Source organism: Crocuta crocuta, unplaced genomic scaffold (genome assembly GCF_008692635.1).
Source record: "Crocuta crocuta isolate KB4526 unplaced genomic scaffold, BGI_CrCroc_1.0 scaffold761, whole genome shotgun sequence".
Taxonomy (NCBI): Eukaryota; Metazoa; Chordata; class Mammalia; order Carnivora; family Hyaenidae; genus Crocuta; species Crocuta crocuta.
In genome coordinates this window covers 1106363-1122518 of record NW_027528354.1, presented here as the reverse complement: position 1 = coordinate 1122518, position 16156 = coordinate 1106363, and the positions used below count along the sequence as shown (strand labels likewise).

The following is a 16156-nucleotide window of genomic DNA, read 5'->3' as shown; positions in this document are numbered from 1 at the left end:
CTGAGACAAGTCATCTCCCACCTGCCAGGAACTCCTTGTAATTAGGATATTAAGGCTAGACATAAGGCAAAAAAGGCTTCTTAATGGTTTTATCCCTTAGCCCTATTGATCCCAGGAGCCATCTCTATTGATATAAAATTACAAGTAGAGCCTTTAGCAAAGCATACAGTGGCCACCTTTAACCAAACCCAACATGAAGTCACCCCCATACCAGCACATATAGGTGTATTTCTATTACTAAAAATAATGTTTCTTGTTGGCCTATGATAAATGTTACATGGGACTCTCCAGGCCAATGGAAGCCTTTCTCTTATCCTCAAACTGCCAAAATTTTAACTGAATATGCCAACCCACAAATAGGTTCATGGCAACAAATTTCCTGACTACATAGTCCTTCTTATTGATACACCCAGGAAGGATTATATCAAACATGGGATAGATCTATGTGGCTTACTCCTACAAAAGGACAACTAAGCCAAAAGGCCCTTTTATGATGGGAACAGAAAAGCCATACCCCTGATTCATGGTCCAATAGTACTTGCCAAATGGAATGGCTCCCCCCAAGAGGTCTGTGACCATACCATTATGTTATAGGCAATGTTCTGGTTTGCTATTGACTGGACAGGGGCAGCCAGGCATCAGATATCTTGCATCCAATGAAACACAACGGTTATTAATGGTTATGTGACCCAGTTTGTGGCCCTGGCTTCCACCAGGCTGGACTGGAAGATATACTATAGGTTATGCCCAGATGCATGGCCGTAGCACTAGGACTATCATAAGTCCAGATAATCTTCCGTATTTAAAGCACCAATGGACAAGATCTGTGTTCCATTGGTATGAGCATCTGACATCTATTTTTCTTCCACCGGTAGGTTTAGAAGATGTCATATGGCACACAGAGGTCCTTGATAAATACACAATTAAGGCCTTAAATGACTCTCAAAATAGCATTACATTATTAAACATTAAAGTAACTCAAATGTGTAAAGCAATTCTACAAAATAGAATGGCATTAGATGTCTTAACAGTAGCATAAGCAGGAATGAATGCCATTATTAAAGTGGCATGTTTTGTCTACATTCCAGATTTTAATAAAAATATAACAGGATTACTTACTGATAGCAATAGTCAAACTGTTGGCTCTTAAAGACCCTACACTACCACTTCATGACTGATTACTTTCTTGGTCAGGAAGTGAACTGTGGTCCATGCTAAATGGTCTTCTCATTGCTCTTATTTTCATTATAATATTAATACTAATGCATTGTCTCATTTGCTTTGTTCTGTCCTATTGTCGAGATACAAGCAAGTAATTCCTGACTCCTTCACCCAGCTGACAGATAATCCTTACTACTATCTGGAGGTTCACTAAGGACTCTACAGCAGTGGCCTTCTGTAATCTACTTGTAGAAACAGATAGTGACCAATTTTAGTCTATAGGGACATCTCTACAACCATCTTCTTCTGTCAGCTCGAAGAAGTTCAAAAGATGAGCCCTTTGCCCTTCAACAATCTTAAAGATTTAAGGACTAAAATTGTTCAGGGTGGGAAATGAGGGATAGAAGCAGAAAAATGTTCACCTTTAGCCCACTAGGCTGACCTATAGCCTGCATAGTTTTGATAAGGATCAAATATATACTGGTTGCTACATTCTTAAAGGGTCTCATGAGTGTCTGCACATCTCACCATTAGTTAATATTGAGCTGAATGATAAGGATCGGAGACATCTTGGGAAAGTAGTTTTAGGAGATGAAATTCAAAGAAAACATTTATGATTTAACACTCTATGTACGTCCCCTCCCCCTTGAGCACTAACCATATAACCACCAACTTCATAGAGAAGTGCAGCTCTTTCTGCCCATGGGTCCTGACCCTGTGCTACTTAAATAAGCTTACTAAGTTGCACCACACAATGTCTCAAGAATTCTTTCTTGGCCTTTGCATTCCAAGATCCCACAATAGTATATTTGTTACAAGTGATGAATCTACATTGACACATCACCCCAAATCCGTAGTTTATATCGCTGGTTCAGTTCTTTTAAAGAGAATAATTTTTATAGTAGTACATTTATTGCTAAGGAAAGATATCCATATTATTTTGACAGAAAACTAACAAAAATCAGGATGAAACCAGTGTTTAAATATAAAATGTATATGCATAATAAAGCTGAAATGGATATATACCATCATGTAACAGTGGGAATCTTGTGATATTGACAGACTCCATACATCAAAAGCCAACTTTCAGTAACTGGATTGGTGAAGACATCTGAAGTTGGCACCCACAGATATTATCTTGTTTCATACTATGTTTTATATTCTTCTATAATTTAATGTATAAGAGCCTAATACCTGAATGTATTGGCAATATACAGTATACCAAGCCTGTTTTATTTGGCACAGCGGTAAATGACTTTTCAGTACAGTTAAAGAGATGGAAGCTGTGATGAGTCTTGAGCTACAGCGAGATAAAGTTTCTCAAGAAAAAAAGGGAAGAGGACTACCTAACTGTATGTTTTCTGATCCTAGGGGCTTAAGGTGAAATACGGTGAAGAGATTGAATCAGGAATTCTGAGCAAGAGTCATCTCTAGTCGATAATTTTATGAAATTGGAAAAGGAGGTGGGGGAGACTAGGGAGATGGCTCTCAGAATAAGTTCTCTTCAAGAAAACTGTAGATAATCAGAAGACCCCTCCCCTAGGCTCAGCCACGTACTCTGGTAGGGTCCAGGTCGGACAGGAGGGAGGAGGGACGGAGCTTGCGCACTGGTGTGCGTGTGCTCTCAAGGCGGGGGGGGGGCGGGGGAGGAAACTTCCCCTGGCAGGGAACCTGTGAAGTAACAATGGGAGACGCTGCGCGTTAAAGTCTAGAGTCAGCTGTGCCGGATTGGCTCCAAGTGAAACACAGTCCTGTGAAACATTTTTGTAGAAACCGTCAGCCGCCGCTAGACTGCACCTCTCCTGGAGCCGCGGACAAAATCTCACTTCCCCACGAGGGAGCCCAGCCTACGACTTTGGCCGCTGGAAGGGCCCGCACGCACTGAAGCACCTCCTACCGCGTGTCTTCAGAGCCTCCGAGAGGCGGGGGCGGAGGGGGGGGGCCCTCTAGTGCGCAGGTGCAGGAAAGCTGGCCCAGAGCTCGAAACCCAGCCCTTGCAATTCCGTCTCTGTCTCCACGGGCACAGCGAGCAGTTTACTTTTGAACAGCTGCCCCGCGCTCTTTCCGATTGGCGGATGCTGCGCAGTTGAAAGTTGCCGGGAGACTGCGCCTGCGTCCTGAGTCTCCGCAAGGCCCCGCCCCATCTGGGCACCTGAAATCCCTCAGGGCGGAGCAGGGCGGGGACGCAGAGCATCTCGGGGACGCCCAGCCTGGAGGCGGTAGAGCTGTTTCAGCCTGTGGAGGAGCTGGCTCTTCCTCTTGGCGGTGAGTCTAAGGAGCGGCTTTTCGGGTCCGAGAATGTGTCTCTGGGTCTTTTCTTTCCCTGTAGCACAGGCTGGTACACTAGGTGTGTTTGGAGAAGAGTCCGGGGCGTGATGGAGAGGGGTGGGCATGAATCCCGCGTTTATTCTTTCCTGTCCCAAATGGGGATTTTGGGGAATCTCGTTTTCCTCCCTCCGGTATGGAACTGCATTTCTGTGACGGGGCAGCCGTTTGTGGTGGTGAGGGCGAGAAGAGCCGCCCTCCACAGAACTGGTCGGCCTCGCGTGCTTTGGCGGTGGAGGGCGCCGAGGCGGTGGAAGTGCATTAGGAGGGAGGCTCCCTTAACAGAGTAGGTTTAATTATGCCCATTTTTACAAGTGTGAAACCTCAGTTCTGAGAGGCACTGGGAAAAACTGACTCAGGGTCCCACAACATTTAAGTGGCAGAACTGAGAGATGTACGGACGTATTGACTGGAATGCCCTCAATCAATGTTTATAATTTTAAGCTGGCAAGAACTTTCACTCCCATGGATGTTTCTTGTGTCCAGGTTAACTCTAAGCAGCCACAGATAAGCGTGGATGTTTGTTCCGTCATCACCATTGTTGACCAACATTTTCAAGAGTTCGTATTGACGCTACAAAGAGATCCTTTGTGACAATTTATTTGATCACAGAATTGTTGGGGTTTTCAGGGTACAGGTGCTACCTCTCCAGCGCCAGTAACTGATGATATTTGTCACAGTTTTTATAAAAACACAGTGAGGCACAGGGGAGATAAACATCAAAGAGTGAAATAACCATTCCTATGATGTCTAATTTAACATATTTTTTGAGAATGTAAATTGAAACATTAAGATAAAATTATTTTAATTTTAGATACTAATAACAGAATCTGAAAAAGTTGGAGAAGATAAAGTATATTCAGTCGCTAAGCCAGACGATCAACAAGTAGGTAAGCTCTAAAACAGTAAGTGAATACAAAATAAATTTTCAGTAATTTGTTTCTGAGTTTAAAGTGTAAGCTGAGATTCTTTAATCTTTTGAAAAAGACATGTTAGTGTATAAAATTCAAGCCATCTAGGAGGAGCATAAAATGAAAAGTAAACAACTTCATTTGAATTACACCTTAGTCACTTATGTATACTCTTTCAGAAATTTTACAAGGATTTGTGTACATCTAAACACGCAAATGGTATCATTTTATACATACAGATCTGCAAGCTGCATTTACTAAGTTACCTGGACACCTTTTTACTATCCACTTACATACCAGTTTGCATTCTTTTGATGATTATATAGCTATCCTTTAAAGTAAGGTACCACAGTTTACCTAGTCTGGCAAGGTGAAATTTTGATTTTAGGTAGTGTTAAATATTGCCTTCCCGCAAACATATTGCTGGATGTTTTCCACTGAATAGATTTTCACTGTGAAAAGTGTTAAGAAAAAAGCAATGAAAACCCTAATTTTTCATTTCAGTTCCTGGTTAAATTGCATAAATGGTTTCTTTTTTAGGTTGGGGAAATAGGTTAATGTCAGAATACAAGAACAAGTGCAAATGGGCAGAGTTGAAGTCCTGTCTGACCATAGGATTTTTTTTTTTTAATTTTGGTGATCCTTCATTATTTTTGTGTTTATATGTATAAAAGTATTTTTAAAATCTTGCCTATGTATATAGATGGCACAATTGTATTTCTAAAGTAATTTTTTAAAAAAGCATTTTTATTTTTTATTTTGGAGAGAGAATTGCAAGCAGGGGAGAGGGACAGAGAGACTCCTAAGCAGACTCCACGCTCAGCACCAAGTCCAGTGTGAGGCTTGAGCTGAAATCAAGAGTTGGATGCTCAACCAATTGAGCCACCGAGGCACCCCTAAAGTAAACTTGAATTGCATAAAATGTGCTTTGTATCAGTTAGGGCCAAAAGATGTGAGACCCAATCAGAATTTTTCCAGACTTATTGCTGACTCACACTAAGTTCCAAAGCAAGTCACTTAACTCTATAATGTGGTAAACATAATTTCTCTTCAGAGGTTGTAAAATGTAATGGATGTTTTATTACTGTTCATGTTTAGAGATGAAAGGCTTTATTAGTGAATTAAAACTTAAAAAGTAGTTTACACACTAAACTAATAGATTGGAAAATGATATTTTTTTGTATTCCTTGATTCTCCATAATCTAGAGAATTTGGAGATCTTCCCAAATCTCTGTAATCTATCAGTACTGACCATTCATAATATGCTAGTTAGACATTGTGGGACTCCATAGGAAATCAGTTTTCTGGACAAAGACTGCATAAAAAGTTTAGAAATTCAGAAGTGTGTTTATTTTTGACACGTAAACACAAGAAATTTGTGAAATACCTTTATTTGGATGATTTAGCCTCATATTTTTTTCTGAAAATGAGTTTTTTGTATTTATTTCTTGGTGACTTTAAAAAGGGAAGCAGGAAATCTTGAAATAAGTTGTTATTGTTTTGGGGATTTTAGTACTCACTGGAGGAAAATAACATTTTACATGGGTTACTTTTATTTTACTTCTTTGCTTTCTAAAAGTGTAAAATAATATAAATTCTACAATTAATTTGGCAGAGGAAAGACTAGGTAATAGGCAAAAACTTAAAAAAAGTTCTTATTGTGTTGAAAATATGCATAAAATGTACCATTATAACCATTTTTAAGTGTATGATTTAGTGGCCTTAAGTACATTCACATTTTTGTTCAACGTCACATCCATTGGTGGCACTTTTTCCATCTTCCCAAACTGGAACTACGCAATAACTCTCCCATCTTCTCCCACTAGCACCGTTTCACTTTCTGTCTTTGTGGATTGCTTACTTAACTCTCTTCTATTATGTGCATTTTCCACATCTAATGTGATCATACAGTTTTTCTCTTTTGACCTAACAGAGTAATTTTCTGTTATTAAATTAACTCTACATTTCTGGGAAGAACCTCATTTTGGTCATTGTACTGTATTCTTTTAATGTACTCTGGATTTGTTTTTCCTAATATTGTGTTCAGGATTGTAGATCAGTACCCATTTTTGATATGTCTTATTTTTATATTTAGTTTGTGTTTGTTAGGTTTTGGAATCTTGTTATACTATCTTCAGAACAAATGGCAAACTTTTTTTATTTTGAGAGAGACGACGGGGTGGGGGTGCAGAGAGACAGTCCCAAGAACACCCCATATAATTCAGTCCCTTTTCCCAAAATTTAGCTTTGTCATTACCTTTCACTGTTCAAACAAGATAGTCTGTCAGTTCCATTTCTTAAAGACCTTCCTTTTGGATCTATCATCTTTTTCCAGATGACTTGTTCTCTGACATTGCACACTTGTCCTGGATTTAATTCCACCATTAACCTGGTAAGAATTCTTGCTTTTCTTATTTTCCTGAAGTAGAAAGGGAGGGTGAGTATTCATTTTTAGACCTCTCATGTCAACTATCCTCAGTCTACCCTCAAAATTTGTTCCTCTAGGTATAGAATTTTAGGTTGGAAGCCATTTTTTCCTGAGAACTTTGAGGCCATCCTTTCACTGCCAGTGGTGTTTCATATATAGTGCATAGCTAAATCTAAGATCTACTCATCCTAGAAAATACACACAGGTAAAGTTTTTTCTCCTACCCTCCCTCCCCAATAGTCTGGGCTGGGTATGGAAAACTTCTGGTGGGTAAAATGCCATACTAGTTTCTGGAAGAATTAGTTTCTAAGCATGGGAACCACCCATATCTTCTGTTTCTCAGGCAATAACCGGAGTCAGAAAGTTCCTGGCCTTCCAGAGTTATTTTCAACCAGGCTTGCTTCTGTTAACCAGTCTGACTTGTCATAAATTTATTGCTTAAAATCTGTTTTTAATAACTCAGCAAGAAGAGGGTAGTCCAGGGGTAGGATTTGATTTCTGTATCTTCAAGCTATCCACAAATTTCTAATTATATGAAAGTTAACGTTTGAGACCATATTTGCTTTCTATTTTATATAAATTCAAGAGATGACATTTTCTTTCAGTATTGTTGTGAATATCTTCATTCTAAACAAAGTTGAGCTTTTGGGGTCCCTAAATGGGTTCTCAAAAATATTTTCTAACTTTTGAAAACTATGGGGCTTTAGAGGGAAAAGGTTAGATTGTTTTAGGCCTAATTTTGGTACTTAAAACATTAAATAGCTCCAGTATTATATCTAAATAGAATATATGTCTACTGGTCAGATGCTGTTTTTTCCCTGAAAAGTGCTATTTTGTTTATTCTTTCATTATGAATTCTGACATCACTAAAATCCTCCGAGAAACAGGTTGGTTTTCATGGATGGTTTTTGTGTGATTACGGAGCTCTCTGTAGGCATAGCGTAAAGTCACAAAGTCTTCCCAACATGTGTTCGCTTGCACTTACCTGCAATGAATGTCATCTTCTGTATGGTTGCCCAGTTACTTTAGTTTCCTGGAGTGCTTCACAGTTTAACCTTACTATCTCTGTGACACATTTTGGCCCATTAGGCTTCTGAATATTGTCAATCTGAATGGGGTATTTTTTGATAGACTTACAGACTTTCCTATTATAGCTTTTCCTAAACAAAGTCAGAGATTTTGCTACATAAAAAAACTAAGCTCTGACATTTCATTAACATTGCTCTCTTAAGGGGTAGTATCCAGTCAGTATTGAGTGACTACCTACTATGTGTCGAGTTCTGTGTTTAGACATAATTCCTGCCCTTATTGCAGGCTTACATCCTAATATATAGGTAAATGTTATAAAATTCTCTTAAACTCCAGTTAAGTGTTATAAATTGGCAGTACAGCATTCAGTGAGATAATAAGGGCTCTTAAGTTGGGGAAGAGGCAGAGCCCAATTGGAGACTTGAATAAGAGTTTGATTTCCAAAATGATGAAAGAGCATAGAGCCAAAAGTCTAAAGAGGTTTTTAATAGTTATTAAAAGTACAGAATTATTTGTAGACATCTTCGCAAACTTTTAAAAATTTTGTGGAGGATCATTTGGTGTAACCTTTNAGTTATTAAAAGTACAGAATTATTTGTAGACATCTTCGCAAACTTTTAATCTTAAAAATTTTGTGGAGGATCATTTGGTGTAACCTTCATATTTTACATGGATGAGACTTGGGCTTTCTGTTTTTCTCTTTAAGTTTCTCTGAATGGTGGTGTAACTTGATTTTTCTCTATCAGGACTAAGTAGGTCCTGAAGATTGTGGCTTGCATTTGAGAATAGGTACAAAGTAAGACCTTAGGAGGTAGGATGCAAAATTTCAGGCTTCTGTTGTTGGAAATGTCAAAAATATCTTGCCAAGAGGTTACTATTGCTGGGTTTCTTTCATTAAGTAAAGAGGACTAATGTTCTTTACCACTAACTCTACTGGTCAGTATTTCCTAGTTAACCCCAATCAACATTTGATCTTTAAAACGGATTTTTATTGGAAGGACTAAGGGTTCAAAGCTGCATTGGACTTTGTGCTGACAGCTCACAGCCTGGAACCTGCTTCAGGTTCTGTCTCTCTCAAAAACAAACATTAAAGAAAAGTTTTCCCTTCCAAATCTCCAAATTATTACTTCAGAATATTACACTATGCTGATTCTGGGCTTTAAATACTACTAGTATTTCAATTCAAGAAGCTAAGAAATTTATAATAGCAGTTACTAGAGAAATTATTATTTATTTGAAAAACTTAAATATTTTTGAGACACAGCATGAGTAGGGGAGGGGCAGAAAGAGAAGGAGACACAGAATCTGAAGCAGGCTCCAGGCTCTGAGCTTTCAGCACAGAGCCTGACATGGGGTTTGAACCCATGAACTGTGAGATCATGACCTGAGCCAAAATCGGGCACTCAACCGACTGAGCCACCAAGTGCCCCTAGAGAAATTTAATACTTTTCTTTAGAAACTGTGGTTGATCCAACTGGGGATATTAATTCTTTTTAATTAAAGACTATCATTTTGCCAATCCCAATTTGTTATTTAGGAGAAATGTGTAATCTTGCTTGTATTTGCATCATTAAAAAGAATCCTAGGGGCGCCTGGGTGGCTTAGTCGGTTAAGCGTCCGACTTTCGCTTAGGTCATGATCTCGCGGTTTGTGGGTTCGAGCTCCGCGTCGGGCTCTGTGCTGACTGCCAGCTCAGAGCCTGGAGCCTGTTTCAGTCTGTGACCCCCTCTCTCTCTGACCCTCCCCTGCTCACGCTGTCTCTCTCTCTCTCCTAGAAATAAATAAAAAAAACATTAAAAAAAAATCCTAACCTTTTAGTTGACACATATTAAATTAGTTTCAGGTATACAATATAGTGTTTCAATAACTATATATATATTATGTTGTGATCATGCAAGTGCAGCTACCGTGCTAATACATGTAATAATGCTATTCAGTACCAATAACCGTATTCCTTATGATGCACCTTTCATCTTTGTGACTTATCCCACAGCTGTAAGGCCTGCACTGCCAAGCCCCTTCACCCATTTCACCATCCCCACCCACCCTTGACCTGTAGCCCCCCGTTTGTTCTCTGTATTTGTGGGTCTGTTTTGGTGTTTTTGTTTGCTCATTTGATTTTTAGATTTCCACATGTAACTGAAATCATGGTATTTAGTCTTATTTCACTTAGCTTAATAATACCCTCTGGGTCCATCCATGTTGTTGTAGATGGCAAAATCTAATTTTTCTATGGCTGATTGTTATTCCATTGTGTGTATCTAAATACATATCTATATATACATACACACATAACCACCAGATCTTATCCATTCACTTATTGATACTTGCGTTGCCTCTGTATCTTGGCTATTGCAGATAATGCTGCAGTGAACATGGGGTACATATATCTTTTTGAATTAAGTGGTTTTTTTTTTTTTTTTTTTTTTTTAATGTTCTATTTATTTCTGAGACAGTTTGAGCAGGGGAGGGTCAGAGAGAGGGAGATCCAAAATCTGAAGCAGGTTCCAGGCTGGAGCTAGCTGTCAGCACTGAGGGGCTCAAACCCACGAACCTCAGCCATGACCTGAGCTGAAGTTGGACACTTAGCTGACTGAGCCACCCAGGTGCCCCATGAATTAGTTTTTATTTTTTTGGGTAAATATGTAGTAGTGGAATTACAGGGTTGTATTGGATTTCAATTTTTAGTTAAGGAACCTCCATGCTGGTTTCCAGTGTTTGCACCAATTTACACTCCACTGACAATGCAGGATACCCTTTTATATATCCTCACCAACACTCATTTCTTGTCTACTAGCCATTCTGACAAACTTAGGGTCTCATGGTTTTTGAGGGGTGTTTCTGTGATGAGCAGTGATGTCGAACATTGTGTCAAGTGTCTATTGGCCATCTGAATGTCTTTGGAAACCTGTTTATTCACATCCTGTGCCCACTTTTTAATTGGATTGCTTTTTGGTGTTGGGTTATACAAGTTCCTTATAGATTTTAGATGATTAGCGCCTTATCAGGTATCATTTGCAAAATGTATTTTCTTCCACTGCCTTTTCACTTGCTGGACAGAGACTTTATTTTTGTGTATTTCTAATTTACTTTAGTTTTGGTTACCCTTGAGACCTATCTACAAAAATGTCACTGAGGCTGATGTCCCAGAGATTATTTTGTTTTCTTTAAGGGAGTTTTCAGGTTTTATGTTTAGGTCTCTAGTCCACTTTATTTTTGTATATGGTGTAAAGAAAGTGGTGGTTTCATTCTTTTGCACATAGTTGTTCAGTTTTCCCAGCATCATTAAAGAGATGATTTTTTTCCTTAATGTATGTATATTCTGGTCTCCTTTGTCCACAGATTGCCCATGAGTGTTGTTTGTTTTCGTACCATACTGAGCACTACAGCTTGGTAGTCTTTTGAAACCTGTGATTGCAGTACTCCCCACCCTCGTTCTTTCTTACCATTACTTTGGCTGCTCAGGGACTTTGGTGGTTCCATACAAATTTTAGGCTTGTTCTAGTTCTGTGAGAAGTATTACTGGTATTTTGATAGAGATTACCTTGAAGCTGTAGATTGCTTTAGGTATTATAGACATGTAATAATAATCTTCCTATATGGCATATTTTTCAACTTCTGTCATCTTCTGTTTCTTCCATCAGTGTTGAATAATTTTCAGAGTACAGGTCTTTTACCTCCTTGGCTTCCTCCTAGGTATTTTATTCTAGTAAATGTGGGTATTAATTTCTTTCTGCTACTTTGTTAATAAATGTATAGGAATGCAACAGATTAATTTTGTATCCTGCAACTTTACTGAATGTTCATTTATTCTAAAATTTTGGCGGGGGGGGGGAGTCTTTAGGGTTTTCTATATAAAATATTGTGTTATCTGCAAATAGTGACCATTTTAACGTTCTTACCAATATGTCTATTTGGTCTTGTCTGCTGTGGCCAGGACTTCATTATTTGTGTACAGTTTTGATTTTAGCACTTATTGCAAGGATTATCATTAAGTAGACTTCAGTAGAACACTGAATTTTACTTTTGCAAAGAAACAAATTTAAGTGACTTTAATTTGAAGAATTTATTACAAATTAGAATTGTTTAGCATGTTTTTTTGTCCCAAGGTGAGTAAACTTAAAAATGATCAGTCTATCTTACATATTAGGAGTTGTATTACTCAGAAAGCTGCCTTTAAAAAATCTTAAACATTTTGGGGCGCCCGGGTGGCTTAGTCGGTTAGGCGTCCGACTTTCGCTCAGGTCATGGTCTGGCGGTTCGTGGGTTCGAGCCCCGCGTCGGGCTCTGTGCTGACTGCCAGCTCAGAGCCTGGAGCCTGTTTCAGTCTGTGACTCCCTCTCTCTCTGACCCTCCCCTGCTCATGCTGTCTCTCTCTCTCCTAGAAATAAATAAAAAACATTAAAAAAAAAAAATCTTAAACATTTTGATTATTGTCTTTTAAATGATAAGCATAGTGTATTAATAGTTTTGAGGTTAACACCTGAAACTTTATAGTATGTACAAGTGTCTTTGTTGTATGTAGGCTTAAAACACTTTTCTCTCTTGACAGGAAATGCACGATTTTGAGGACGAGTTAACATGCCCCATTTGTTACAGTATATTTGAAGATCCTCGTGTACTACCATGCTCTCATACATTTTGTAGAAATTGCTTGGAAAATGTTCTTCAAGCATCTGGGAACTTTTATATATGGAGACCTTTACGAATTCCACTCAAGTGCCCCAACTGCAGAAGTATTATTGAAATTGCTCCAACTGGTATTGAATCTTTACCTGTTAATTTTGCATTAAGGGCTATTATTGAAAAATACCAGCAAGAAGACCATCCAGATATCATTACCTGTCCTGAACATTACAGACAACCATTAAATGTTTACTGTCTCCTAGATAAAAAATTAGTTTGTGGTCATTGCCTTACCATAGGGCAACATCACGGTCATCCCATAGATGATCTTCAGAGTGCCTATCTGAAAGAAAAGGATACGCCTCAAAAACTGCTTGAACAGTTAACTGACACACACTGGACAGATCTTACTTGTCTTATCGAAAAGCTGGAAGAACAGAAATCTCATTCAGAGAAGATGGTCCAAAGTGATAAGGAAGTTGTTCTCCAGTATTTTAAGGAGCTTAGTGATACATTAGAACAGAAGAAAAAAAATTTCCTAGCTGCTCTTGGTAATGTTAACAATCTGATTAATCAAGAATACACTCCACAAATTGAAAGAATGAAAGAAATAAGAGAGCAGCAGCTTGAATTAATGACACTGACAACATCTTTACAGGAAGAGTCTCCACTGAAATTTCTTGAAAGAGTTGATGATATCCGCCGACATATACAGATTTTGAAACAAAGACCACTTCCTGAGGCTTACCCTGTTGAAATTTATCCTCGAGTAAGCCAAATATTGAAAGAAGACTGGAGCAGAACAGAAATTGGACAAATTAAGAAAATGCTTATTCCTGAAATGAAAATTTCTTCAAAAAGGATGCCATGTTCCTGGCCTGATAAGGATGAAAAAGAAATCGAATTTTTTAAGATTTTAAACATTGCTATAGTTACATTAATTTCAGTGATACTGATGTTGATCCTCTTTTTTAACCAACACATAATAACCTTTTTAAATGAAATCACTTCAATATGTTTTTCTGAAGTCTCTCTATCTGTTTACCAAAGTTTATCTAACAATTTGCATGATTTAAACAATACGCTATGTCACACTTTATATTTACTGAAGGAATTCATGTGGAAAATAGTTTCTCGTTGAAACTTCAAATCTGAATTGTTTAAATAGGCTTATTTTGTACAGCACAGACTAACAACCATTGCTAAAGGCAGAAATAGGGTAACACAGATAAATAGCAAACTAAACTATCAGAGTTGCAACAAATACAAATACATAGAAATGTTAAAACTGTCCATGCTTCTCTTAGATGGAAAAGGTGTCAAAGTTAGAAATAATACAGAATGTGTCTAAACTAGGATACTGTCCAGTAACTACTTAAAACTATCCCATTTTGTTTGCTTGAGGCTGACTTTATTGCTGTGACATTGCAAAACCTTTGTGTACAAATACTGTCCTTTAGCATTATTTTATGCTGCAGTGGTTGGTGTTGCAGTTATGTCTGCATAACTTTTAGGCTAAAAGATGGCAAAATCCTTAAAGTGCATATATACCTTTATTTAATGTGGCCCAAAACCTTTGAATGGGCAAAACAAGGATGGTGAGTAGAGGCTTTAATTCAAGCACCTGTCTAAAAGGGGTGAGGGATTGCTTACATTAAGGATATTTCTGATCAAACACACACGATACGTTAGTTTTAGATAAACACAGCATTAAATCTATCAACATTAATTCCTAACTACTGATTTTGGAAGTGTTAGGGAACAGTGATCTTTTCAAATAATGGTCTGTCTGTATGGTCTGTGTAAATTTGAGTTTTGGTTAGTGCTTTATTTAGTCTTGCCAGTCAAATCAATTTTTGGATAAAAACTCTGAAAACATTACTAGACTAGTATGCGGTTGATATATTCATTCTCCTTAGATTAGGTTGCCTCATGTTAACTATTGTATTATTTGTCTTAGAAATGTTAAGTTTTCTGCCATTTGCTTATGTGAATATCAAAGTATCAATAATCTTTTCTTGAATTTTGCTTAAATGGGAGTCTGTGTAGCTATTAAGTCAGCTCTTTGATTAGTTCCCTTATTGTTAACAGGGACTGGAATTGTGCTTGTGGTAAGACTTTTGGCTCTTTTGTCCATAGAACCGTTAAGTATAAAGTTATTTGCATTCCAGAAATCCCAAGTCGGCTGTTGCTCTTGGATCCATTCCCTAGGAAACCTACCTAGCTCAGAGACTTTCTAGTCCTATTAGGGAATGCTCCCGGTCCTAGATTACAGAGAAGATATGAATTAACATAGCTATAGCTCTAAATTACTCCTGTTTATTTTTTTGAGAGAGCAAGCATGAGCAGGCTCTGAGCTCTGGGCTATCAGCATAGCACTCAACATGGGGCTTGAACTCCCTAGGAGATCATGGCCTGAGCTGAAGTTGGATGCTCAACTGCCTGAACCACCCAGATGCCCCTACTGAGAGTAAGTCTTAACACAAAGATGGATGGCTGTATTAAATTTATGATGAGAATCAGTTATCTAACACAACTTACAGTCACGTGGGCAAAGAACATTTTTGGAGGTATTGAAATGTACACTAATAACATTAGGCTGAAGCTGCAATAAATTTTAGTCACAAAAAAATGCCATGTACTTTTTGAGTACATGTATTAATAAGCACTGAAATGTTAGACATTATGGATCAAGCACTTACTGAAGTAGGTATTAACATCTACTTTTTATAGATCCCCAAAATAATTTGCCCAAGGCCATAGAGCCAGCATATGGGAGAACCCATGTATTTTGTGTTCCTGCTGTCATGCTATCAAAACGTAAAGCCAGTATTATTTTTAATAAGGCTTCTAATTTATGTCTAAGAATCATTTATAACTAAAAATTGAAGGATTTACCTATGAACATTTTGTCTGACCAACATTTTGTAACTTGCCAGTTCTTAGTAGACAAAATTATGTATCTTATATAGTATTCATGAACATAGTACACAATAACTGATTCTTATACATGCTGCCTGTTTTATCATTTTTACCAGGAGTATGAAATTGTAAAATTTAAAGTCTATAATCTTGATATATTTCTAAGTTTTATGTATATCAAAATATTGTAATAAACTTATTTTGCTACTTCACTTGTACTGAGTGGCTTAATAAGGTGCTCAAATTCAAGAGTAGTTATCTTTGGAATTTTCATATAGGGGAATTAACTAAATGTAATAAGAATATTAAGTTCCACTTACCACTGCTCTTACCTACAGTTCTACTTTTCCTACTGTAATCTTAATTTCAAACAAATGACCACATTGGAGTTTCAGATTTTGCTTTATTTAAGTACATGCTAATATATTTACATATTTAATGACTTATGATACAAACCATCTTTGTTGGATTTTTTTAGTTCCTAAACAATTGTTGCTGAATAGAGAGCTTGTAGTTTTAACTCCTTAGGATCAGTATCTAGAAATCAGATAGGGCAAAGACTTTGATCAATACCAAAATTCCTCTTGAAAACCAAGTGGTTGCAACTTTCAGAAGCACTGTAACACCGAGCTAATACAGTGTGGAAAACGGGGGAAAAAAAACCCCTGGTAATTGAATATGCAAGCAGCACATAATTTCCATTTCTACTAAGGAAGCTGTTAACTCCTACATATTTATTTTTATGATGCAATGA

At 37.7% G+C, this 16156-nt stretch overlaps 1 protein-coding gene across 3 annotated transcripts; it reads left to right on the top strand.

Moving 5' to 3' along the window:
* The first annotated feature begins 2872 nt into the window (after nt 1–2872).
* TRIM59 (tripartite motif containing 59) lies at nt 2873–15614 on the top strand. 3 transcript variants are annotated; one of them, XM_077753762.1, is made up of 4 exons: nt 2873–3426; nt 4301–4376; nt 6733–6789; nt 12407–15614. In XM_077753762.1, the coding sequence occupies exons 3-4, from the start codon at nt 6733–6735 to the stop codon at nt 13619–13621; spliced, it is 1272 nt and encodes a 423-aa protein (XP_077609888.1). In that variant the 5' UTR covers nt 2873–3426; nt 4301–4376; the 3' UTR covers nt 13622–15614. The 3 variants fall into 3 exon arrangements, with proteins under 3 accessions (XP_077609888.1, XP_077609890.1, XP_077609889.1); XM_077753764.1 differs by lacking the exon at nt 6733–6789 and having other exon boundaries at nt 4301–4372; XM_077753763.1 differs by lacking the exon at nt 6733–6789 and having other exon boundaries at nt 2874–3426.
* Nucleotides 15615–16156: the final 542 nt, after the last annotated feature.